General features: G+C 45.9%; 1 protein-coding gene across 1 annotated transcript in view; it reads right to left on the bottom strand.

Annotated features, from left to right (window-relative positions):
* Nucleotides 1-26,752, bottom strand: part of EZR (ezrin) — a 51,634-nt gene that overhangs the window by 16,373 nt on the left and 8,509 nt on the right. Inside the window, exons 3-7 of the mRNA XM_036886800.2 lie at nucleotides 10,731-10,814; nucleotides 5,836-5,931; nucleotides 4,671-4,945; nucleotides 3,963-4,046; nucleotides 2,919-3,065 (exon numbers count right to left, since the gene is read on the bottom strand). Coding sequence (XP_036742695.2) covers nucleotides 2,919-3,065; nucleotides 3,963-4,046; nucleotides 4,671-4,945; nucleotides 5,836-5,931; nucleotides 10,731-10,814 — 686 coding nt within the window. The remainder of the gene's footprint in view (nucleotides 1-2,918; nucleotides 3,066-3,962; nucleotides 4,047-4,670; nucleotides 4,946-5,835; nucleotides 5,932-10,730; nucleotides 10,815-26,752) is intronic.

Here is a 26,752-nt window from a genome sequence, read left to right as displayed (position 1 = left end):
AACTTCTCAAGGCACCCTGATCCTTCCTCTGCCGCCCCTCCCAGGGGTCTAAACACCTCACAGGCCAAGCTCTTCTCTGCCAAGCTGAGCTCAACTTTTAAACCTCGTACTCCAGGTGGACTTACTGGAGTCCTTGCAACAGCACACTTCTGTGAGAGGCTAGGTTATTTGGAAAATCCTGTCTGTTCCCTGTTCAAGTTGGGTTCCAAAGACCAGAAAGGAGAGATTGGTCTGGCACCCGTGATCCTGGAATATTTGGTAAAACAAAACTCACAGAAATCAACAGAATTTGCTTGTTGCCCTCCTAACGTAGGTCTGCCACTAGCAACACAGCACAGATGTGTTACACGAACCCCTGCCCCCACCCCACAAAAAGGCAAAATTAACTTATTCTATCTGTGAGCATTTTAGAAACTGGAATAATTTATTTACATTTTAATGGCTAGTTGATTATAATATGCTTGAAACATCATTTCTAAAGCTAATGAAATGGAAATGTGATTCAGAATATCTGATTTACAACCCTAGGTAAGGAAGCCAAGGGAGAAGACATGGGCCCTGGTTTGGGGGCCCGGCTGCTGTGCAGCAGCCTCCCTCATGGGGCTCATGACTGGGTGCCGGAGCCCCGAGCCCAGAGTGCACCCGGACACGGCCCCCAACAGGAGCCCGCAGGCCTCCAGCGAGAGCGAGCCCAGGCGCCAGGGACAGAAGAAACCTGGGGGCAGGACCCAGCTCCCCCCATTTTCATTTCTGTTGCTTTGTTTTTGGTCTGGGGACGCCAGATGGGATTATGATGGCGCAGACCTCAGCTTTCTCTGCTCCCAAGCCGGTGATGCCTTTCGGGGAAGGGGTCTGCTCCTTTCCTCCCTGTTTCTTGATCTAAGGGTCTACAGAAAGGGGAGGCAGGTGCTCTCAGTCCTGCACACTGCCACTTAGTGGTTCCGTGTGCTATGAAAAGGGACCTCAAGGGACATTTCCCAATCAGAGCACATTTCACACTAAAAAGGACAAGCGCTTTAGTAAGACAAAGATGTATGTGTTGATTTGCAGGGCACAAGGGGCCTCTCATCACCCAGCTTACACTCAGTAGATCCCATTTCTCACTTGAATACTGCCCTGAGAACCCCGATTCTCCACTGCTGGTCCTGCTGCTCAGATGGTCACTCAACACTGAGTACAGCCAGGAGTGGTCACAGCATTTCTCAGACTTGAGTCATCATCTCCCACTTATCTTGGTAACCAAGCTGTCAATATTTGTGTTTAAAAGGAGAACAACTCAGGCCTATTGATCGACTGACGATCTGGCCAAGTGTTTCTTCCTAACTGAAAACAGAGCTGCCTTAGGAGCCGGGAGGAAGGGGCAGAAAGTAAGGCTCACCCCAACATTCCCCTTTGAGAGGCCTGCCAGTTGCTGCTAAACTGGGGACATGGGAGAAGGAGAGCAGGAAAAGGGCTGACTGAGCCATGCAGATCAAGGTTTTACTTGGAGAAAATGAACATTCAGGGGGATTGCGGGAGGTCACAGCTGACCCAGCAAGTTCCTGCGCAGGGCGGCTTCCCTCAGCCTGAAAAACCTGTTTAGACACCCCTGGCCATGGCTATGTTACAAAATCTGGTCATTCAAGAAAGGAGTTCAAAGACAGAAGCAATTTCCCACACGTTCCCCTGAGGCTGCCATGTTCTTTACTGTGCTGACTGGCCACTGTCCCCGAACTTTGGGGCCTCCAGGAGGACCGCAGATGGCTTTCCTGAGTCCCCTTACCTACCCAGACTGTGAGTATTTCTCCTCCCACCCAATCTAGCACACTGGGGAAGGGGCAAAGCTGGGGTCCCCAGTGAAACCTCGGTTCTTGGGAGAGCTGCTCTGCGTCTCTGAGAAGCCTGTCATGCCATACCGTGTACCTGGAGTCACCCGACTGGTTCCACGCCTTCTAGCGGAGAGTGAGTCTCCTGGCAGGGCCCTGGGCATGCCTCTGTTCATTCAGGCACTAGGGAGCGTCTGGAAGGTCTGACACAGGCCCCTGCCCTGCCCGCAAGGAATGTGCGCACACTCGGGCTTCTGGCGAGAAGGCACACAGCTGGGACTCTAGATGGATTCTTAATGTGATGTCATTTGTCACCAGCGGTGGCGGTCCTCCCATGAACGCCAGAGGAGGGGGTGGTCTGTGGGGACCTGAGCATTAGCGAAGCCGAGGGACTGGGAGGGGCGGGGCACCACTCAAAGGAGCAGGGAAGCACCGCGGAAACCCGCCCGCACTGACTAAGGGTGTTTCACTGTTCTGGGTATTTAATCCCTGGCAGCAGAAACAGGCCCTTGCACAGCGGCTGCACCCACAGGGAGGGGAGAGGAGCGAACAGAGAGGCCGGCTCGCCTTGAGCTTTTCTGCACTCACGGACCTCACTCAATGGTCTCAAACAACATGAGGCCATTAGCCACCTCCTGCAGGGTCCACAGATTCAGAGAGACGTTTATACAAAAGCCGCTGTTTACAGAACCTTGCGGTCTCCGGCAGCACTGGAATGGCTCTCGGTTGGGTGAGCACTAACCTCAGGCCGCCCAGCACTGCAGGCTGCCCAGGTGGCGTGGGTATGTGGTGCCTACGGGCAGCTGCAGCGGGGCCTCCGTGAAAGCAGAGGAGGAGCCACCCTGCAGCTCCCGTCCTGCTGCTCAGGGGCTATGCAGAGGCTGGGGGGTGGGGACCCTCAGCACGTGCCCCCTGTGCTTGTAAGCAGGCCACGGTGACGGGGGAACAGTGGCATCTCTGAGCACACCTCTGACATGGAGCACCCCCTAAAGATTCACACGTGGGTCAGTCAGATAAATACTTCAAAAATAACCCACAGGCATAACTGCCATTTCCTCCAGTTTCCAGGCTCAATGCCCCACCAACTAAGGATAATTATAAAGTTCAACTCACTTATCATCTTTCTCATAAATATTTAGGCCAAGGGCATCGACTCCAAGCCAAAGATCTGTTCCTTTCTTATTTTTTATCTCAAAGTAGTTGATTCCATACATTTCCAGGTCCTGGGCAATCTTCAGATACTCCAGCATGGCATTATCTCTAGTTGGGGAGAGCAAACATTGGTGTAATTGTTAGTGTGCACGAACAGTGTTTTAAACCTAAGGCAAAGCACGTAGGATGGGCTGAGAGCGTGTGATGCAATTGCTGTCCCTCTGCCGGTGTCCACACCTGCGTCCCGAGTGGCCCAGGCCGTCTTAGCCACTGACCCCTGATGCCGTCCACACATTCTGCAAGAACTGAACTGATGCCGGCTGGCTTCCCTGGACACATGGGATCATCCCTGCCTCTCTCGCCTACATGCGGCCTCAGGGCCCCCACTACCTGCTCGCCAGCAGCCTGAGCCCCTCCCCCTACACACGACGTCCAGGCCAGCCAGGAGACTCTAGGACACGGTGTCTGAGGCGGGAAATCACACAGTGGCTGCTAAGGCCCAGAGCGAGGATCCCAGGACAACAGGGTCTGGCCGTTTCTTCCACTCGGCAGCCCCGTGTCACAGGCCGTCCCTCCTTCAGGCCTCACTTGTCCTTTAAGAGCAAGTTTCTCACTTGGGATTAATTATTATTCATTTACACACTTTTGAGGCAACTACCTTAATAGATAATGAACAGGAAACCTCTGAGAGAGAAAAGAAATACCTTTGATGGTTTGTGAACAATGCTTCTGCCCCCCTGACTAAAAGGAAGAGGTTTAGGCACAAAGCTCTCTGTGCTCTGAGCCAGGGCGGGAGAGGGCTCCAGGGCCTGGAAGGCTATGGGCTGTTTCTTGCCGCAGGCAAGAACATGTGGCTTTTTAAAAACAAAAACGTGTCACCTTTCCCTGCTCTGCCAAGGCCCTGGGACTGGCGCCTCTGAAGCTCGGGGAGCTAATCACCCTGAGGTCCTCCTAGCACCACTGGCCAAGCCAGCTGGGCAGGCCGCAGCAGCTGCCCGCACTCACTTGAGCATCCCGCGGTGCTCGGCGTGCCACACCTGGATGCGGTCCTCCCACTGGTCCCGGCTGAGCTTGTGCTGGTCCATGACCCTGCATTGCAAAGAAGAGGCCACAGGCCATCACTCCACAGGCCGGGAGAGGCGAGCGACCCCACCCTCCCACACACTCTGACTTTTCTTTCAAATAAAACCACCACAACGAGCATTTGTTTCTACTTCCCAAAGTGCCGTGTTTCTATTTATGACAATTAACAACCTGGAATGTTTAGAACCTAGATGGAGACAAACCAAGTGTTGCTGGAAAAAATTTGTAAAAATTATTTTAAGTGGCCTCCTCTTTCAAAAGGGGTAATTTATGTGACCATTAATGAATAAACACTGATCTAATAGGGCCAAATTACTATAAACCAGGGGGAGCTAAGAAGTTTGATTATGTTAGGGTGTCCCCAAGTTGCCCAGCCACTCCTCAGCTCCCGGAAGGAAGGGTCCCCTTCTCTGCCATGTCTCTGGATCACAGACCCCATTCTGGCAGATCACCAGGGCCTCAGGGGACCTGGGGCACAGACTGCTCGTGGGGGCAGGCCGGGTCCCAGCCTCAGGGAGCACTTCACCGTGACCAAGTCCCTGTACTTGCTGACCGTTTCTTCCGACACACAGCCCATGCCTGTCGCGGGTGCCACCGCTGCCCTCGCCCGGGCCTGGCCACCCCGCTCACCTCTGGGGAATCAGCCGCTCAGAGCTGAGGTACCCAGACTTGTGCAGGTCCTTGTTGTAGTCTCCAAACTTGGCTTGCACAGCGTAGGAGCCGAGGAGCACCGCCGTCTCCGGAGGGCAGTAGATCTCATCGCTGAGAATCCCCTCCTTCACTTGCAGGAAGAAGAGCTTCTGTGTGATGTCCTGGATGAGCTCCTCAGACACATCTTCTGGGTAGAACTTGGCCCTGAACTTGAACTGGAGAGGATTCTCCTTTCTGACCTCCTGTGCGGACACCTGGACAACAGAAGCCAGACTCTCATCACAAGTTCAGAAGGCCTGCCTGCCAAGCCCAGGTGTCCAACCACTGACTCCAAAGGTCCTTCAGACCGTGTTCAGAAGACAATGTTTATTCTGAAACTCCTCTTTTTAACATTAAGACAAGAAGAGTTCAGTGAAAGCTCTATTACATTCCCACACATAGCTGGAAGTCTAGACAGCCAGTTACTGACCCACCAAGCTACTGGCCCCAGCCCGCATTTCCTTGGCACAACGCTACCAATTCCAGAGACCTTGACTTTAGAAACAATTCAGTGACCTATGAACCTGGTGTCTGACCACAGGGCCAGCCTATCCCTGGACCACGGACTTTCAAAAATTCCTCATGTCCATCCTCTCTCCCACATCCCCGACACCCTCCTGACACATTACAGTAATATGGAAGACACTAGGGGTTTGGGAAAAGGAACATTTTTCAAATTGTTTGGAGAATACACATTTAAGCTTACTGCTTTTCTTTATAATTGTTAACGGAATCATCCATTCTTTAGAGTTGGAAGATAATCTATCACAGGTTCAAACAAAGCAATAACAAGTTCTTACAAAACAGTGGGTGATTCATGGTTTATAAGATTAACGATCTCATTGAAAAAAAACTACGGCCAACTAAAAGCTAAGCAATTAACCATCGTCGGCTCCAATGAACGGGCAGAGAGGAGAAATGCAGGATGTAATTTCCAACTAATAACCTCATTTACTGGAAACCTACAACCTTTTGTCTGTAAAAACTTTTACAGAAATAAAAAGAACAAAAAACAAAAGGCAGAGTAAGGCGCCCCAGTTTCCATGTCGGTAGAGCTGACCGACACCCAGTTCTAACAGCCTGTAAATAGTTAACTCTGACTTACCTTTTTATCAAGTTTCAGCCAGGTAGGAAATCCTTTATTATCCACATACTGGAGGCCAAAGTACCACACTTCCCGAAGGCCGATAGTCTTAACCACCTGTGCAGAAGAGACGGCGAGAGGGAGGCTGAAGTCGTCAAGAGAGACTTCACGGGCGGCAGCTCCGGGCAGCCGCTGTCACGGCGTCCACGGCGCACCGAGAGGGCAAGGCGCTGGCGGCAGGCACGCTGGCCTCGCCTCTCCTACTCCACCTCAAGCGGACAGGCTATTACCCCAAAGCCACAAATGACTTTAATGTAAATTTGAGCAGATTCAGGGTTGGCTTTCAATCTTATAAAATTTTAGAATCTTACAAAATCTGTCCTACTCTGTACTCCACTATGCTTCCCTGAGTAAAGATGGCCAGGTGAGTTACAGTATTGGGCATAACCCAGGGCACAGCAGGCCAAGTGTGTCACAAGTGTGAATGTCACCTGTCAGGTGTGCCCACTTCGAAAAGGGGTTGAAATTACCAACATGAAGCAAAGGAACACTTGGGCCTCCCCTGGCTGCTGTCTTGGCTTAGCTAATAACTGGGCAACAGCCGTCCCCGGGAAGGCAGGAGCCAGAGGGTGGCAGGTCCCAGGGGAGAGCTGAGCTTCAAGCCAAGGGGTGACTAGCATTCTTTCAATCTCCAGGAATTTGAAATTCTGAGACAGGAAGGAAGAATTCACCCCTAGGTCACGGCAAGCATTTCACATTGAAAAATTCTCCATAGTACTAGAAAAAAATCTCCCACAGTCCATCAGAGAGCCCCAAGCTGGTTCCTCTCGCCTTGGAAACAGAAAACCAACTTGTTGAACATCGACAACACTGAGTCCTACGGCTTTGTTGTATAGTTTTAAGTCCTATGACACATAATGTTAAGCCTTTTAAAAAAGGCTACCGTTCTTCAAATGCATGGCTTCCACCATATCTAAAGGGAAAGAGGATTGAACACGTGAGAAATGACTAATCAGCTAACCCTTGCTTAAAATCAAATCTGAAATTCCAAACAAACTCCTGCCCTGGGCCTGTTGCCTCACCCGCTGGGGCCCAGATGCTCGCTTCAGCTCCAGGAGTCTCTGTTTACTACATGCCAGGAACTGGGACTGCTCATCAGCTCCCTCCACTCACCCACAACGGGGAGGGACTGGACCCCAGACGCTCCATCATGGGGTGGGAGGAAGACATCTGGACTTGTACGCACTGCTCTGCTCCCACATCGTCCATGAAACCCTATGCCCTGTTTTTATGGTTGCTGAGTGTAGAGATAGCATATCTGAAGGCAGTTCTCTATACCCAACCCTGCCAATTTCTTAATCCTCACAAACCTCCATTTTAACATTTGGATATAAAACCTGCCTTCCTTCCTCTTTGGGTTGCTTCAAAGTTGCACAAAAACGCCCCACATGCATAAGCGGTTACTGCCTCTCCAATCTCGTCTTTCCACTTCACCCACCCGCAGCTGTGGCCTGGGCCTTAACCAGTTCGGAATGACTTCCTGTCCTCCTGACTTCTCTCCGCGTCCCTGTGGGGCCTTGCTGGTTTTCAGGCCGCAGCTCAGACTCCTCCTCTCCATCTGCAATGGCGTGGCAGCTCCTCCAAGGACAGATCACAGACTACAGACGGTGCGCGGACATACCCCGGGACCCTCCCTCTCCCGGAGCCTGCGCCTGCTGCCCTAATGGGCCCCACCTCTATGGCCTTCCTCTCTTCCCAGGGCAACGTCCTCAGCCTGCCTCAAAGCCCTACTTTTCTCCTGAAGGCTTCCCCAAAACAACTCAGTAGAATTAAACAACTTTCCTTTCTCCATCCATTCTAAACCTACCTTTGAGTCGTCCCTAGGGGCAAATCCAACATGCCTAGAAAAACACCCCTCACCATTCCCTCCAGCACCCTTAGCCTCATCGACGTGGACGCACAGCCCAGAGTAGAACCCGAATGCAGTGGGCTCCGTCTTTTTCTCTCTGCCTCAGCGGTGTTCTAAATGGCAGCTTTGGGGGAAGGACAAGGCAGGGAAGTGTCTACTGAAAGTTGGGGAACAGTTAGAAAATGGGTGTTGCTGATGGAAGCCACAGGCCCACAGCTGCGCTGCAGGAAGGCCTTTCCTCCCACCTTGGGCTTTCTGGAGCAGAAAAGGCCCCTGGGCTTATGGGGAGATGGCCTCACCCTGTGGTGCCCTGCACCGAGTCAGACCCTGGCCCAGAAGCTAGTCAGGGACCGCGGGCCGGTTACTGCGGAGGGGATGTAGGTGCAGATGGGCAGACAGGAGCACATGAACCCGCCCGCAAAGCCTCTTTCAGCCTCCTCCACTGCGGCACCGGCCTGACTGGCAGGCTGGCCATGAAGGAGCTTGCCAGTCCTAGAAGGGCACCAGATGGCCTGACAAAGAGAGGGTGCGGAGTCCTGCGCAGCCCGCAGGCCCTTCGGGGTCTGTTAAGGAGAAAACCTGCCCAGTGTGGCTGGTGCAGGAGGAGCCCAGATGTGTGCCGGGGCATCCGCCGAGGCCCCGTCCCCTGCACAGAAGAAAGTCCCCTTCTCCGTGTCATGTGCCTCCTTGGAATGGTCAGCAAATGGATCTCCAAAGGCCAAGTGTGACTGTGGGGAAGAGATGGCGGCTCAGCCTCTGCTTTGGCGCCAGCCAGCCGTATGACCTCTGCTTTCTCTCTGAGCCTCGATTTCCTCACTCATAAAGACTCAGTCATCTTCCATGTCTGCTTCAACCTCGACTTCAGATCATGTGGTATTTTTCATGAGGGATACACAGAACTGAAGAGAAGTTGCGTGTTAACTCGATCAGGGCGTTGTGATCCAGGTCCCATACCTGGCGGGGGGGGACGCTGTGTCTACGCTTACTTGTGTTCATCTGAACTGACTGGTACTGGGATCTCGTTTCAGGGTCTTGGAGATTGGCTGAGGTTTAGTCAGGGAAGAAGACTTGAGAAAGCTGGCTAAGGTGAGACGCAGCCTTGCTTTTCTCTTTAGCGTACTGATTAAAGGGACTCTTCTCTGGGGTGGGGACCAGTAATAAAGTGCTCCAATGGGTTGGCTGTTGGGAGACTAAGCAGTTTTGGAATAATTTGGATGCAGAGCTTGTCAATACTCGGCATGTTGATTGGACTTATGTGTTCAGCATTTTTTAAATAGCCCACATTTATTGACTGAGTTCAGGGACCATTTTTGTACAACCATTAACCCATAGCTCCACGCTACCAGGAGGCAGACAATCTAATACTAGAAACCTACCTGGCTTGAAAGCAACACCAAACTAGATACAATTATTTGCATTTAGGAACACGTGGAGTTTCGTCAACACAATACCCTGGATCCAGAGGCTGAGACAATCTTGTGACTATGCGGCTCAATGCCCCACAAGCGAGAGCAAAGGAGCTGAGCCACACGAGTGCCATATCCGAGGCACGAGACCAGCCTCTCACCCTCTCCACACCCCACCTTCCAAAGGGCTCCCAAGGGGGAGACACAGGTTCCTGTAAGAAGTACTAGCATTTGTATTCTGTAGTGTAAGGACTACAGACTTTTTTATTAGCCTCTTCCCACAATCTCTGTGTGAAGGAATATGGAAAAAGGAGGCAAGGGGAGCTAAATGTTTGATCCATCAAAACCTCCGGACTAGTTTCCCGTGTCGGTGCTGCTTTAGACAGCCCACCACTCATCTACAGCCAAGGACTCAGGTGTGACTGAGGGACACGCAGGCTGCAGGCAGAGCACCTGGCCTCCCACCCATCAGCGCTCTACCTACTGTGCACACGGCGCTCTGCTGGCTCCATTCAACTTACTTCAAGATCACCTTCCAGAGAAACCTTTAAATTTTCACAGCATGTCCAGCCTCACCCAGAACAGTGAATGTCTTTGCACTAATCGTGTGAGGCAGAACGGGGTGTGGCCTCAGAGTGCTGCACAGGGAGAGCCCTGCACCCCCCTGGGGGCATCGCACAGGCCCTGGCGGCGGGCATTGCTCTCTGGGCGGGCTGGCAGGCAGTGTGCAGGGCAGGCCCAGTGCCTGGGACTCACCCACTGGGTGCTCGCTTTGGTGGCTAACAGGGAGATGTGACCACACGTGTAGGGAGTCACCTCTAGCTTCCAAGTTTGCTATGATTCTACCTCCCAGGTTTTCAACCAGTACCCACCCCAATTTCTGGGTTTGGTGTTAGGGTGCAGAACATCACTTCTACTAGTGACCCTCTCAGGAAAGCAGGCTACGGTTCAAGGGACTTGTAAAGTCTCACCCATCCTTTGCCCTACAGATCCTCAGCCCCAGAACAGAATGTACTAGCCCAGAAAAGTAGCTTTCTCCTTTTTACTTTCATGTTCCATGAAGAGTGATCACAGCCTTCACGTGGCTGACTGTTCTTACTCCCTGTGCACCTTCACGTCTCGGGAGAAGCACGCGGGCCCGGGGATGTGCTGCATTGCGCAGCTGCGGGGAAGAATGTGTGATGACACCCAAGCGAGCTTGCCAACACTGTGGCTGCAGGACGCCCAGGGAGGCTGGCCCTGGGACCTGTGGGCTGCTCGGTGCCAGTCGGCCCTCAGGCAGAGTCCAAGCTCCCTGGCACACACGGCAAAAGCCAGCCAGGGTGAGTGTGACGACCCAGGGGTTGGGGACAGATGGCAGCCAGAGCTTTTGGGTGTGGCACTGTGCTGAAGAAGACCTCACAGCACCCCCTATTTCCTCTCAGGGGCCTGTTCCTGCAGAGCGCTTACCATGGTGTAAACCCCTGGCAAGAGGGAAGAACGGTCTCTGCAAAGAGAAACACGCGGCAAACCAAGGTAATATGCTTGGCAAACGAAATGATTCAGATTGGTAAAGAAAGCTTTCCTACAGGGGACTTTCTATCAAGTTCACAGGGACCGACCTGATCAAAGAGCTGTTTTCCTGTCGTATTTGGCTGGATGGCGAACTCCAGCTCCGCGTCCATGGTGGTGACTCGGACATTGATCTAGAAAACAAAACAAGACAAATTACACTTAACTGAGGGTTCTTGTCTCTTAATCATCTCCTGGGCCTTCCACATAAACTCAAAGCTACTCAGCAACACAATGAGCATGCGTTCCTCTCCTGTGTCCACTCTCAAGCGAGTCACAGAGCACCCTCACAGAGCACCCTTGCACACTGAGGCTGATGAGGAGCGGCATGTGCGCCCAGTTTGGACCCAAATGTGTGCCCTCTTTGCTTTAATAAAGCACATTGACACTGAGGCCTGAGCTGTTTTTCTACAACATCAACATATTTTCCCATACACCATCTTGTACTGACCCTTGCAACAGCCAAAGGGGCCCCTGGTGGGGTGGCACGCCTCCTCGGGAATTCAAACCATGGAAGCAAGTGAAGGGAAGAGGGAGAAGGCCCTGTACACCACGATGTTGCCTGCATTGTTAAGAACCATCTACAGCACTATTTCAATACGAAACAATGAACAGAGAAGTAGCCAAGTGATTAAGACACACCAAAGAGGAAAGAATGTTATGTAGTAATCAGAAATGATAATATGAAGACAGTAGAAACACAGAAAATTGTTTCAAAAATTTAAAACAGGACAAGCAAAATGGCACATACCCTATCAAAAGAGACCTAGACAAAAGATGAAAGTAAAATGTGAAAATGAAGGTATCATTGGATTGGTTAGATCACAAGGTGTTGAGGTGGTGGCAATGGGAGGGTAATGTTGCCATAGAGTTGTCTACCAGGAAAAAATTATGTCAGAGTAGCTTTCAATTTATTTCTTGAGAAAAACCCAGATTTACTAGCATATGAAAAACACAAATTCACTTCTATATCCCTATCCCAAAGGAAAATACCATAGCCATGCAGCAACTGAAATGCTTGATATTAAGAAATGCTTGCTTCTCACCATTTTTCAAGTGAAAATATAGATAGCTGGATAGACATATATCCTGAATTCTAATACAGATGTAAATATAACGAGGACACAGGTTAACTAATATTTAGCTGACAGAGGTCAAAGTATCCATCTGACCAGGACACGATACATTCAGCACTTACCACATGTTAGTTTTTACTTGAGGAGCAAAATTAGTCTTTATGGGTCATTTTTTTCCCTAACCCTCAAGGCTGTGATAATTGAGAGATACTCTGATATAGATCCAGTATTATCTGAATAGTTCTCTGAGATTCCCTTCTAATCTCAAGCCTACAAATTAAAGAACTGAAGTTTACCAAGAAGTAAGATTAGACATGTTTTAAATTCTTCAATTACATTAAAATATAAGCCTAAGTTTCTTTCTTTCCTGCTGGCAACAATTTAAAAAATTACAAAATGGCCTTGAAAATTCAAACCAAGGCAGCAAGTGAAAAAAAGAGAGAAGGCTCTGTAATGAAATAAAAAAGGCTCTGCTTTTATAAAATAAAGCAAGTATCTCAATTATGGTTCCAAGCACATATATCAGAGGTGGGAAAAGCAGCCCCAAAGCTGGACATTCCAGTAATAGATGCAACTCCAAATTACACACTCATAAGCCCACAATGAAATATCACATTGAAAACTAAAGGGGCAGGGGTCACAAATACAGGGCCTTAGATATGCTTTTCTTTATCCATTCAGAAACTGAACCACCAGCTAATTTGTACTGAATGCCACTACCTTGGTTAAGACAAATATAAAGAAAACCTGAGTCCATGCATAGGACATTTCAGAATCAAGCTCTAAATCTCGATCACTTCAATTTAAGGACAGCAAGAAAGTGTCACTTCTTGAAACCAAAGCTAATAATTAATATAAAAAGGTGACAGTAACCATTTTGCTGATTAACAGGAATTTAGAAAAATGACGTTAAAGTTCTGAATCAGGTTTTGTACTTGACTCAAAGGTGCTGCAACTCTTTGAGAAGCAAATAATCAGTAAAATGAATAGTTTTACTGAGGATGGATGTGACAAGCGAGTAGCACACAGAAGCGAACTTTTAAAAAATCAAGCACATTGAATGGTCTGCATAACCTCTACACACTATTACTCCCATCAAAAGGACCTAATCTTGAGCATCAGCAGCTCCAACACAAGCCATTTTGCCAAGTTTTAGTTGTTTCAGTCTTTGCGCAGAATTCTTTCCTGTGTTCTAACACTCATGGGTGCTCGTGGAGTCTAATGTCTAACTTCAAACGAAGACGGCAAGGCTAAGATCAGGCTAAGTTTTCCTGTCGCTGCAGTTTAAACTAGACCAAGTAAGAGGATGCACATAGGTTCTCCCTCCAGCGTTCAGTCCATCAGCCCTGCCAAAAGGAGTAATTCCCAGTTCTGACGTGGGGATGCACCAGACTTTTTCTTATTTTCACCACTGCCCCTACCCTGCCCACCAAATCACGAAGTTAAATTTAATCAGAATGTGTATATTCATAAACAGTGCATGCTCTTCAATCTTGACATGGACGCTGGATGGGAGAATCTAAACCAAATAAGAATGAGCTCTGTGTTAATGACGGTGGCCAAGCTGCTCTGCATAATGGGTGTGTAATTACCTGACCAGTCATTACCCACCTAATGTTTCTCACCAAGGGTGCTACTGGCATTCTAGGCACAGAATTCATTCTCCAAGACAAATCTTGGGGTGCAGAATTCATTCTCCAAGACTATCTCAAGTATTCGAGAATGTTCACCTATCTTGAGCCCACCTATCAATCATGGTGCCACCAGTCATTGGGGGAATCTAAAAGTATGCCCAATGCACACATTTTCAAATGCTCTCTGAGGAAAAAGGCAGGCTCCTACCCAGATTAAGGACCACAGCATGGTACTGTCTTAATCAAGAGCACGTGAAACAGTTCCATATTTAGGAAGCCTATTGAAGTTATTTTCAGTTTTACAGATCTTTAATGATGTGCTGAAATATAACCTTTTATCAAAGTTTAAAAGGAAGTATTTACTCAGGTGAGGGGACCATTTATGTATATATACTGTCCATTTATCTAGGGGCTTTAAAATAAAGGACTGTAGCAATTCAGGAAACATATCTCAACCCCAGCTCTCCTTTTCATTATCTTTGTGTTAAGTTTCCACAGCAAGCCACTGTTTTCCGTGAACTTGGCATACCTGGGTGGGAGCTGGTGCCTGTGCCTTTAATGGTGCCAGAGAAAGACGTGGGACTGTATGGTGCTCCATGATAAATGTGAGGGAGGTCCCACAGAAAACCAGAGGTCACAGGCCTAAAACACACCACCACACATACGCAACCACGTGCAAAGACTGGAGAAAAGAGTGCATGCAGTTTTTATTGTTTTGGTAATTCCCCCAGATCACCCACTTTTTCTCAAAGGCAGCATTTGCTGAAGGCGGCAAAATCTCATAGCAATGTGTGGGACAGGTGAGTATACAGAGCATGCAGTCAGTCATCTAAAATCTACCCCCCTGAAGACAGTGTTTATCTCAGGCTTACCAAAATACCAAAAACCTTTTACACATTCTGCTTTGTTTGGGGGTGGTGATGGTGATTAACATTTAATTTTGCTTATGTTATCCCCTCTCCCACCACACCCCAAACACACAAAGAACCATGTGGTTGATGCTGTAGATAGTTTAATAATTCATGTGCCCCCTGCACATGCGGCTTCATGTGAGGCTAAGGCACAAAGCCATGTATGAGTTCTAAAATGTTAGAATACATAAGGAACAGGACAGGACGTAATCATACCACACTATTTATAATGAGAATTCATTAAATAAGCTCAGATATGGGAGTTAAGTTAGCAACAGATTTTTAAACTCTAAGGATTAAAAATAATGAGGTTTTCAATAGCGATATACTATGTCAGAATTTTTTAATAAGATGACTTGTCTTCAACACAAATCAAGAAAACTTGGTACTGAAGATGCCTGAAACCCTCAAGGAGAATGAGGTTCTAATGAGTGTGTGTATATTTTCCACACTGCCCATATAGCAGAAAATCTTTCTTCTTTTCTGCCCCAGGTAGCCTGGCTTAGTAGGAGCACTGTGTTTTCATTTTGGTAGGACTGGTAAGTTTCTGATCTATTACTAGAATGTCAGTATATGTTACTGGTCTACATTTTAAAAGAACAGGTGCCTGAGAACAGAAATAGGAATGAATACGGTTTTATTTCTAAAACAAAAACAAAACTGGCCCATGAAACTTCTTAAATTTAAGCAAAATATACATGTTTTTTTCATGAATAATGACTATTGTTTCATAGGTATTTATTTGCACCAGACGTCTTGACTACATAATGGATACGTTATTTAACATCAGGATTAACACATAAACCTATCTTTGCTTTAGTTAAGGAAGTTAATGAAAACCTAATTGTAATACTGTCTCTATCCTGTCTGCTTAATAATCTACTCTTTAAAAAATTCTCTTTGCTATTCTTATTATGGGTTAGCTCAGCTCAAAACGACCATCTATTCTAGTACTCCCAGCCCACATCAGCTAGTGACACCTTGCACACCTTTGGGGCTCACTCATTGCACAAACACCAATCAAATACCTCCTGGGTGCATGGGCCCCCATGGGAGCACTGCCCGCTCTGATGGTAGTTTGACCTCCCTGCCCTGAATTGCTTACAACTTAGCAAACAGGGATGGACCTCAGACAGCTAACATATGCCATAGTTGTTCCAAACAGGACTCACTATTAGAATTCCAAGAGCAGTTTTTCAAACACCTGTGTTTCTGGGCCTCAGCCTAAAAATCTGAATTTTTTAAAGCCACTCAAGTATTTTGAGAAGGGGCAGAATTCAGGGATCACTGAACAAGTGGCCTGGGAACTGGCATGGAATGGGGAGGCCGGATTCTAGACATGCATGGTGTTGGAAGCTGAGGGCCTCACTCAGACGTCCCCCTGGGGCCTTAGCCCCCTTATCTGTAAAAGAGGGTTTGCACTAGATGGCCTGAGGTATTTTCCAGGTCTGAAACGCTAGGTCTAAAGTCCAAAGGCGCAAGGTAAACGGGCCAGCGGGCCACCAAGGCTGGGACCCCCGAGGGAGGGGCTGCGTCCGTGGGAGAGCAGACGGAGCAGGAAGATGTGGGAGGGAAACAATCAGCAGCCACACTGTTCAGGCTGAGCAGGAGGTTGTTCCCACGGACAAAAGGGGAGCTCACACTTGCTTTCCCATTTCCAGGAGCAGGGAATGCAACTCTCCATCTGGACACACAGAAGCACTGGTTTTATTGCTCCGATGAAACTGATACCTCTTTTTTCCAAACTAACTAAATAAAAATAAAGTCAGTAACAATTCACCTTATTAAAACAAAATAAGGCCTTGTCCCCTATGCTCATTCCCTCAGGAGCTCAGTAATCATGAACACAGAGGCAGGCCTGACAGGAGAGCAGGCAGGCAGAATCCACCCCACCAGGCGCCCGGCCAATCCCTGCCCTGGCAGGCCCACAACCCAAGAAAGCCACTTTCTCCTACTTTCTAAAATGGAGCAATTGGAAATGATTTTATCTGTGCAGGATCTTCCAACTCTAACATTTGAACAACTTAAAAATTATTCCAGTGGCTTCTGACGCCATCCGAGTCAGCGGCCGTGTAGTTCTCTAGAAAGTTAACTGACCGTTACGGGAGAGGGACAGAAAGGTGACGGGTGTTTTGAGTCACATAGGGAAGGTTCTCTGTTTCTTTTTTCTTTCTTTCTTTCTTCAACTGAAAGGCTTTTGCGTGTCTTTGCTGTGCTAATGACTATGTGCAATCCCAGGGTTGTGCCAGCCAGTCTAAGCTTCCCACATTGTTCTGCCCACAGAGGTTTCTTCCATGAAATATCCCAAGGGACCAATATTTTTCAGAATACACTTTGGAAAACATGATTTCTGAGTCCTCCCACTTTATCAAAATTGTATCTAAAATGCCTTCTAAGAGTCTGAAAAATGTAAAGAACATACTGAGTTGACAGTGAAATATTGTATTTCACTTCTAACTCATGTAGGATTGCTGAATTTTGGGCTGTCAGATTGTCTCCCAGCTCTTCCCTCATTTTGGTAAACAAATCTAGTTATGCAATTTTTCCTTTGGGAAGTATTGGATACCACTTCCTCCTGAAATATTTATAAACTTGGTCTAAGATTACTTCTCTAATCCCACTTTTTACAGAGTAAATTGAAATTGTCCTAAAGACTAAGACAAGGGGGAAAAGTTCATGAACAATTCCTCCACAAAGTTTACAGACAGGCAATGGTTTATGTCTTCCTAGACAAAGCAACCAGGTTTAATTTTAGTAGCCAGATCAGGGCAGGGGAAATAAAGTTTGCAGTGATTTTCCTATGTACTCAAGAATTAGGAACGCCATTTAAAACAGAAAGGGAAATACAAATGGTAATATTGGAATGTTTGAATTTCAGGCAGTGGATTCAGCGGTTACTGATAAATCCCTGTATTATCATACCTGCATTTACTCAAAAAATTAGCCTGAGTAGAACCATCCACACACCACCAAGATTACATTGAGAGCCTGACCTTTCGTAATCACTTAAAATGTCAACACTGTTTTCCAACATTCCAGCCCTCTTCCGAAGGTGCCACTTCAGCAACTTCTAACAGTTTTCAAATATTTGGATAAGACCTTTCAAATACTTAGAAATGCTCTGATAGGAAGTGGACATGGTAAACTTTCTCCCACAAATGGGGGAAGAAAACCGGAGTGTGACAAAGGAAAATTCCCACAACAGATAATAAATGAATTATAAAAGCTTTTTCGGGGGTTATTTTGGCTCACTTAATTGAATAATTACAGACTACTGGATTTTTACTTTCATGTTGAGTCATTGCATATTCTTTGAACAGCTTTGTTGACATATAATTCACATTACAGAGCTCACCATTTAAAATGCGCAATTCAATGATTTTCAGTATATTCAGAGTCATGCAAACACCACTACCATCTAGCTTTAGAACATTTCCTCACCCCAAAAGAACCCCAGCTGCCCACTGAGGTCACTCCCCGTTACTCCTTCCCACCCCAGCATCCACCACCTACTTTCTGTCTCAGCAGATTTCCCTATTCTCAATATTTCATATAAAGTCATACAGCATGTGGCCTTTTGTGACCGCCTTCCATCACTTAACATCATGTGCTTGAGATTCATCGGTGTTGAAGCATGTATCAGTGCTTCATTTCTTTTTCATGGTCAAATAATATCCCACTGTACAGATACATCACTTCTGTCTATCCATTCATCAGCTGACGAACATCTGGATTAAGTAACTTAATAATTAGATCCATTCTGCTTTAATGACTGTAAGTATAAAACAGCTGGAAAACAATGTCATTCAAACTAGACTGTTTTCGGTTTGATATTGAAATTGGTGAGCATCAGAAATCTTTAGGGGGAAACAAAGATGAAAAGACAAATGAATTTTTAAAAAGTAAAGTTCAATTTAAGTTCCCTGTTGGCATTTTAGCTGTAAATGAAAAATATTCTGTGTTCTCAGGGGGAAGGTAGCAGTTGCCAAACACAGTGACATAGTAGAAAACACTCTGAATCCCACACTCAGCTATCACTCTGGCCTGAAGCTGGCTGTAATTGCAGCCACTGTGAATTCTAGCCACTCCTTCTCTCACAGAGGACAAGGAGGGAAAGGCATTGCTGGCGCTGCCCCGCCCCGGAGCAGAGGCGAGAACCCCGCTCATGGTCACGGTTCTCCCAAATTAATCATGTTCTTGCCCTAATTTTTAAGCAGGGACTGAGTCTTCTGTTCTACATTTAACTCCAGTGGTGCTTAGCACACTATAAAAGCAAGCAACTTAAATACTGCAAAATATTTATGTTTTAACCAAACATACCTTTATATATTTTAGACTTTCTTGGATTAACATAAACCCCTCTAGGGGCCTGGTCATGGCTGCACAAGGAAACGTGGCTACCCGGCATGTTTTATGATGTCTAGTGTTCTTTAGTAATCATTTACCATCTTAAAAGCTATTTGCGGGGACCCTGGTGTTCCCTCTAAGCCAGTGGTTCTCAAACCTGAATAGGCAAACGATTCATCTGGAGAACTTGACACCATTTTTGGGGTCCCAGGCCAAGACTGTGACTCAATAGCTGGGATGTGGCCAGTTACTCTACAGCCCTACCAGCTCAGAGGCCACCTGTGGACAGCCACTGCTCCCGGGAAAGGAGGCTGCAAAAATCCACAAGTCCTTCCGGCAAGATTAATGAATTTACTGCTACTATTTACAATTGATTATGTGAAAATATCTTCACCAAATTTTCATTCACAAGGACCTGAGTACAGTTACAGACCGATGCCTGCAGAGACAGTTCCTTAGTGAAACCACGTATCCCCGCGGATGGACCCCTACTTCAGTGGTCTCTCTGGGTCCTGACCATACCTTTGAGGAAGATAAAAATCAGTTTATGAGCAATACTCCAACTCAATAAATCAGAGCACTAGCCAGGACATGAGTGGTCATTTTCCACAAAAGTTGGCTAACAGATAACCAACTCTGTAAAACATTACCATTAACTTAGCAAACCTTACTCAGCTTAGTAGAAGTGCAGACGTGTGAATTCAGCCAAAGAAGGCAACATTGGAAAGCCTGAAAGGCATGTGGATTTTGTTTTTTTTAGCTCTTCTTGCTCCATTTCACCCATCCTTTTTAGGGTGTCACAGTAATGGCTCCTACCTAAAAGATAACTTTTTTTCTATCTATGATATAAACTGAGTGTCTATCTTAGTTAGGTGTCAATGCTGTTCCCAGTAACACTGTGTATGCAAACAACAAAATTATATAGAAGTAGTTGCCACTGAAAATCCAGTGACCACTGTTTATATTGTTATGGTTTTGAATAAGCATTTAATTACAAGTGCCCAACTTTTATTCAAGAAAGGCAGTTCAGAAACTCTCCTGTTGTATACCATTCTTTGAAGGACAGAAAGACCAAAATTAAAACCAGTATGTTGCTATGGGAAAGTGTCAAACTACCAATAATGAAATACTGCACAGCAAAGACCTCAACCCTGCCTGTCAGTCAGTCCTGAGCTGGGAGGCAGTGGTCCCCTTAAACATTCCCGCCACCAGCAGTAGTCACGTGGTCCCATGTGCACAAAGCAGGCTGGACTCAAAGTTAGAAATTCCAGGGATACATGCTGAAGTTCCTACTCTTCACTCCGCCTTCTTGAGATGTAGAGGACCTTTAGAGAATGTGGAAATAACAGTAGAGATAACAGCGTAAAAGCAAACAGTATAAATAAAACAACCCTAAGGCAAATCTGCAAACCAACAGAGAGTGACTTATAACATTGCCGTTCCTCTTTTTCAAGCTCCTCTGCATCTTACGTTTAAGTTATGCTCCATCATGCCATTTTATGTGGTCTTCTTTCTCCAGGCTGAAGAAGTAGAGTGATGGTGAACAAACTGGCTTGATCGTTTGGCTTTGGAAATTTTTCAGTGCTGAAGAAAACTGGTCATCTCACTTCACTGATGTGGTGCACAGTATGTGGAACTAATTTTAACAAAAGCTGTCAGGCAGACTAGTAAAAATGCCATGCATCCTCATTCTGTCTGTAGCACAACAGACCATCAGGGACAGATGGATGGGATAGATATAAAACCCGTATTCTGATAAAGTTTTCAAATACACAGAACGAAGATAAGAGACCAGTCTTTTATGGCCTAGTAATAGGAATAATAAAACTATCAACGTTAGGGCTGGCGAGAGTCCACTTGTGACAGCTCTGGTAGCACTCCTGCAGAGGTCAAAGTGCTGGCCACGGTTCTCAGCTGTGCTCACGACTTTCCCAGGGATCCTGGGCAGAAAGACACACTATTCCTGGATATGAAGCACTGACAGTCGCTGTGAAGGATGGACTGAGGCCAGGCTAGCTGCCCTCCGGAGCCCATCGCATGTTCCAGCTATGCCATCCCTGCAATGGTCATTTCCCCAGTTTGGCTACATGTGAATGGACTGATGCTGACTGCTAATGGAAGGCTCTAAATGCCCTGTAGCTAGTATCTGTGGAGAAACTAAATTAACGTTTGACACACGAGACCCTCTGGCTAGGTTTTTATCCTCCTGGATTAAACAGTCCTGCCCTCCCCTCCCATGCCTTCTTGATTTGCCCGGTGCTAATTACTAATGACATGCAAGGTCATAAGGTCAAACGAGCCAACTTCACTCTAAGATACACCAAGTGGCTGCTAGCTTCTCTCAGTTCAGGTTAAGCACGGGCCTTATTTATTTAGTTCTGGGAAAGGGAGTATATATTTTAACTTGGAAGAATGGGATGAGTGTGCCCGGCCCCTGCCCCTCACCCTGAGGGTCACGGCACCATGAGTGGGCACTGACCTCATTTTACAGAGGACTCAGGATCACTTTTAAAAATTTTGAGGTTAACGAAGTTAATCATGAAAGTTAACTATGTACCTCGCTCACACTTCCTTCTCTGAACTGCCCTCCTCCGCCATCCGTAGGCTGAGCTTACAGTGTCAAAGCGAATTCTCAATCTGCAGGGCAGAGTGTTAACGTGAAAGCTGGATCTTGGAATTTCCAAGTGACTTCTCTGTTTCAGGTATCTATGTATATCTTTCAGTAAGTCAATCGTTTTAAACTTCTGAACTGAAAAGTGTGTAATTCCAAATTCAAGGGTGATAATTATGTAAAAGAATGTATGTAAGAAGGACAGCCCAGATCAATTAATATCCACCACATAATTTTAAGAACATATAATCAAATCCCAAGTCTTTCTAAGCGGCTCTTTTGCCTCTGGAAGTAAGTCCCTTCCTGTCCCCAGGTCCACTTCCTCCCGGCCAGGGAAGCTTAACACTAGAAAAAGCCTTCAAATCAGTCCTCTTTGTCCTCAGTACAACCAGAGAAAATCACGATCTTCAAGCTACTTTCAGAGCAGCCCCATTAAAAAGAGGGTCATTTCCTCTTTCAAAACTGGGCTGGGAACAGTGTGTGCTGAGGCCTGCCCACGGCTCATGAGCTAAGGCACTACAAGAAGCAGGGAGCTGAGGTGGGAAGAAACTGCTCTCCAGGTGTCTGACCAATGACAGGATCCTCAGTCACCGAGTCAAGTGCCAAGTCGGGGAAGCAGAGAAATACAAGCAGGCATTTTCTTATCTGCTAATGGTGTGTGAAATTAATATTCCTGATACCTCTCAGCTGCTCATTTTTAGGATGTCTTTTTGTGTCTGCAAGTAGGAACAAGCTTTTACACCAGGAATGACATACATCGTGCAAGGAAACTTAACATGGAACTAAATTAGAAGGCTTAGATACAACTTAACACAGGAAAGGAGAAAGAAAGAATCACAGAATGTTACATTCTGCAAAAGAAACTTCCTTCCCAGAAACACAAATGATGGACGTCCTTTCTTCTCCTTTCCCCACCCAGAGGCAGACAAAATAAATGTTCACTCAAGGTCACTTTCTCTTTATCTATGGAGCTTGTGAAGTCTTGATTCTGTACCACGTGATGTCAGTTTTACTAGATGCGTCATGCATACATACTTCAGCACCAATTCAGTTCACTGAAAAGTGAGGTTAATTATATCCACAAACTCTGGATCCCATAAAAGACAAACGTAAGGGACAGGGCCAAGACAGTCATCATATGCTACAATGGTTTTTAATTCTAGGTTCATAAAACTCAGGAAATTAAAGGCCTGAACACTAAACTTCACTACCCACTTATAATGCACTATTTTCTGTGTAAATATAGAAGTCTCAAGAGTTTTTTCCTTTCTAGCATAGTTGGGGGAAAGCCTATGACAGAACGGAAATGTCAAAACAATGTAATTTCTTTGGTGGCCTGATGTTTTAGGGGATGACATATAAAATAAACCATACTTAAGTCTTGTGCCATTTCTGATATAAATCTTTGCCCCTGGTTAAGAACACATGTACAGCAATATTTTGCAGGGTTAAAGAAAATATTTTGGCCATCTTTATAAATAATCTTAAGAGTAAGACCTCAGCAGTTTGTTTTAATACAAACGAAATCGGTGAATTTACAAAATTTACTTGAATGAGCAAGCTTCAACAAAACTTATGCTTTTAAACCACCCAGTGTTTCTGAAATTATACTAGGTTAAAAAAACAACCACCAAAAACCTCTCCAATTTCTACTTTGTCACAATCAAGTACACTACATCTAGGATGGGATTATAATTATCTACACAATTACCTGATGGAGCAAGCTGAGCTGGTGTGCACTTTATAATCCTACAAAGCTCCCGGTCTGCTGCAGCTCCTTGGGGGCCTACCTCTCGTGGCCCCCCCACACCCGGCACACAAGCTACACAATGATCTCTTACATGGCTGCATGAAGTTCCACTCAGTCACGCCCCACTTGATGATGACCACTTCCAATTCTCAGCTCCGAGAAAGCTGCTATTGAGACAATGACCTATTTCCAGACGGGTCACAGCACTCTACACCCTCCCCACCCCACAAAATCGTGGGAATACGGAGTAAGAGTGGGACCAGCTGGGAAACAAACTGTTCTGTGTGTTCCCAATTCAAGTGCAATTCTGACCAGAGCTGTCCTTTACTGAAAGGTGCATGCAGGAGGAGATGGACTGGGTGGGATCAATCAGATATGCATCAGAACACAAAAGGTCTCCCTACAAAAGGTGGCTCTACTCCAGGGATCCAGAGATCCATGGAGCTGTGCCCGGACCCAGCAGCAGGCAGGGCAGGCAGGCATCCTCAACAGGCCTGTGGCTCCCAGCCCAGGACTCCAGATCCCAGGGGAAGGAGTCATCCCTTCACTAGACTCAAGCACTGGTGGCTTGGAAAAGTGACAGCATCTCTCCCTTCCACTCCCATACATGCTTTTAAAAAAATATCTTTCACTTAAGGAAAATTTGAAACATTCACAAAAGTAGACAGAAGAATACAGTAAGTCCCCATATACGTTTCATTCATTTCTGACACCATTCCCGTTCTCACATTTTTGATTCATCTGCTCTTTCCACCACTTAAAAATTTTTTTTGCTGGTATATTTTAAGGCTGTCAGTATCCTCTCATTTGTAAAAACTTCAGTATGTAGGCCTAATTTATGTATAATATATATGTAACTCTTAAAAATATATGTACATAACATAAAAACTTTTCCTTAATACTTAAAATGCAGTCAATATTCAACTTCCCATTGCCTCAAAAATATCTTTTCACACTTGATTTGTTCAAATCACATTAAATGCACTTTGCAGCCTCATCATCACACTCTTATTTCCAAACTGCTTTGCCTGTTTCTTAATAAACATCAAGTTTTCCCCAAGCTATCTCCCCACCTATGTCTCACTTAAAAAGTCTCACCCAAATAGCAATGTATTATGTAAGCAGATACTTGAACAACAGGAAACAACATCCATCATTATTTAACCAAGGCAGTGAAACACCCTAACAAGAACACTATACTAATAGACCTATTTTCATAAGTAAACAGGTCGCTCCAATCTAATATTCATGTTCTAAGCTTTAAGCTTTTCCCAAGTGATCTATGGTTCAATTCTCTTCAAAATCACAGGGAACAAGGTTAGCCATCCTTCTAAGAAATATTTTACATGAAACCTGTAGATGTGTAATGGTGCAGTAGGCACATTGTTAAAAATATATGTATTTCCTTGACCTCAATGCCCAAAATGATGGGAAAATCCGAGTGGATACGGCAAATGATGATATACTTATCACCAAACCTATCTGGAAACAAACTCTACGAGAAATATCACCTTGGCTCATTGTCAGATGCAAGAGTGACTTACCACAACTAAAAAGCAGACAAAAGCATGTCACGCTCTGCCCATTCCTAAGTCACTGCCTCTTGATTTTAACTCTTCACCCAACAAAATCAAGGGAAGAGTCCGAGTACCTCTACCTCTAGGCAAAGCCTAGGTGAACGCTGATGGCGGGCCCCAGGCCCTCCCCGACATCTCCCCCTTTTTGTTCACCACTGTATCTCCAGGACCTAGAGGCCTGGCACACAGCAGGTGCTCTGTTGAGTGAAGGAATTGATTTCATGGAGGGATGTGGGTAGTGTTCATCGTAGGAGCAGAAGGACAAAGCGCAGTGGACTAGATTGCATTATTGCACTGCTTAAGTCAGGCGGCATAAAAGGAATGCTCATCATGAGATATGAAAGCTTTTCAACGGATTAGCATTTGGTACCCACAAGTAGAATTCTACATTTACGCTGTCCTCTGTGGTGACAGAGAAGGGAACAGTGCCAGACACAGGGCCAGGAGCTTCCCGGCACTGTCTGGCCAGGGCTCTCGGAACCCCTGAGGTGGGTCTGGTTCTTGTTTCACAGAGCAGGATGAGGGGACAGGGTGGTGGAGGCCTGAGATGACACCCACAAGCAGGCAGCATGTTTACCTGCTCAGTCACCCTTCTTCCCTCAATTTATCTGTCTATAAAGCAAGAATTTAAGTTGGTTCCAGAAGCAGACTTCCCCCAAACTCCTTTGCCTATTACTTTGTGGCCAGGAAAAAATGCAAACAAGAACACTTCCCAGGAAGAAGTTCTATGAAGAGAATAAGGCAGGGTAAGGGGTGGGGGGACAGTGAGCAGTGAGGGGGCTGCACTTTAGACAGAGTGGTCTAAATTAGGGACTGAATTAGCCATCTAGTTCAGAAATTCATGTACGGACTATAGTAGGTCAAAGTTAATTTTAAATTGTCAGTGATAAAAAAGCAACCGGTTTATATAATGCTCTTTCCAACTCAAATATCAGGTACAAATTGCATTCTTTTAGCATATGCCAGAAATCTGTCATTATACAATGGCTTAACAAGTGTGACACAAGATACTACCACTTTCTCTACAGAAACAAAGACCTGCCAGAATCCCAGCCTTGTTTTAACCTATGGTGCTCCTTGGTGACAGCCTTCACAAGACAGGTCCAGCCTCAGAGCCTGTGATGCACGATCCTGGCTAACAAATCAGATTCTTTGTTTTTTGAGGAAAAATTCTTAAAAATTGGAACTACTGAGGTAGATCTGCTTTCAAATAATATTAGCACAGTCATAAAATATATACAAGGTATAACACATGCCGAACAATAATTATTTTTATCCTAAAGCAGAAGCTGGCAAATTTTTTTCTGTAAAAGACCAGATAAATAGTTTAGGCTTTGTGGGCCAAATTTGATGTCTGTGGCCTACCACTGTTCTTGTTGTTGTAAACAACCGTTTCAAAATATAAAAACCATTCCTAGCGGTAGTCCATATAAAAACAGGTTACAGGCCACAGGCCACAGATCTGGAACATCCTAAAGTAAAAACAATTATTTACAATAACAATTACATGACAGTTTTGGGATACAGACAGTTTAAGCTGATCTTCTCTCAAGCAAAAATAGAAAAGAACATTAGGACACTGAAAGCCACTTCAAACTTAACACAAACGTAATCAAAATCTGATCTAATGGCTATTACAGTTTTGATTTTTCAAGCAGTATTTTTAAATAAACAACGAGGTTCCTTTTATCAATAAAAGCTGGGTTACGGTCAGAAACATTTCATTTTGCTTTTAAGGATAGTTTTCTCAAAACCTAAGATAAAAAAGAGAATTATTCTGTTAATGCAGTTCTCCATTTATTTTGAAACATTATTCCCGTTTACCTAGAGGTGTTAAAAGGGGCTTAGAGAATGGAATGCAAATTATAATCAGAGGAAAATAAAACTGACCACTGCGGCTGCCTTAAATGACCTCTGCCCTTGTACACTGGTGAGCTCCTATGCATCCCTCCACACCCTCTGAAGCACCTCACCAGCTGGGAGGCCTTCCCTGGAGAGCCAGGGAAGAGAGCACACTGCATCTTCCCTATGTACCTCTAAGGCCACAGTTACACTGCACTACAGTTCTTTGTTTCCATATCTGACTCCTATTAGACTGAGAGTCCATTAAAGGCAAAAATCTATCATACTTATTTTTATAGTCCCAGCACCTGGCACATAATGGCA

Source organism: Manis pentadactyla, chromosome 12, assembly GCF_030020395.1.
Source record: "Manis pentadactyla isolate mManPen7 chromosome 12, mManPen7.hap1, whole genome shotgun sequence".
Taxonomy (NCBI): Eukaryota; Metazoa; Chordata; class Mammalia; order Pholidota; family Manidae; genus Manis; species Manis pentadactyla.
This window is presented reverse-complemented; position numbering and strand designations above follow the sequence as displayed.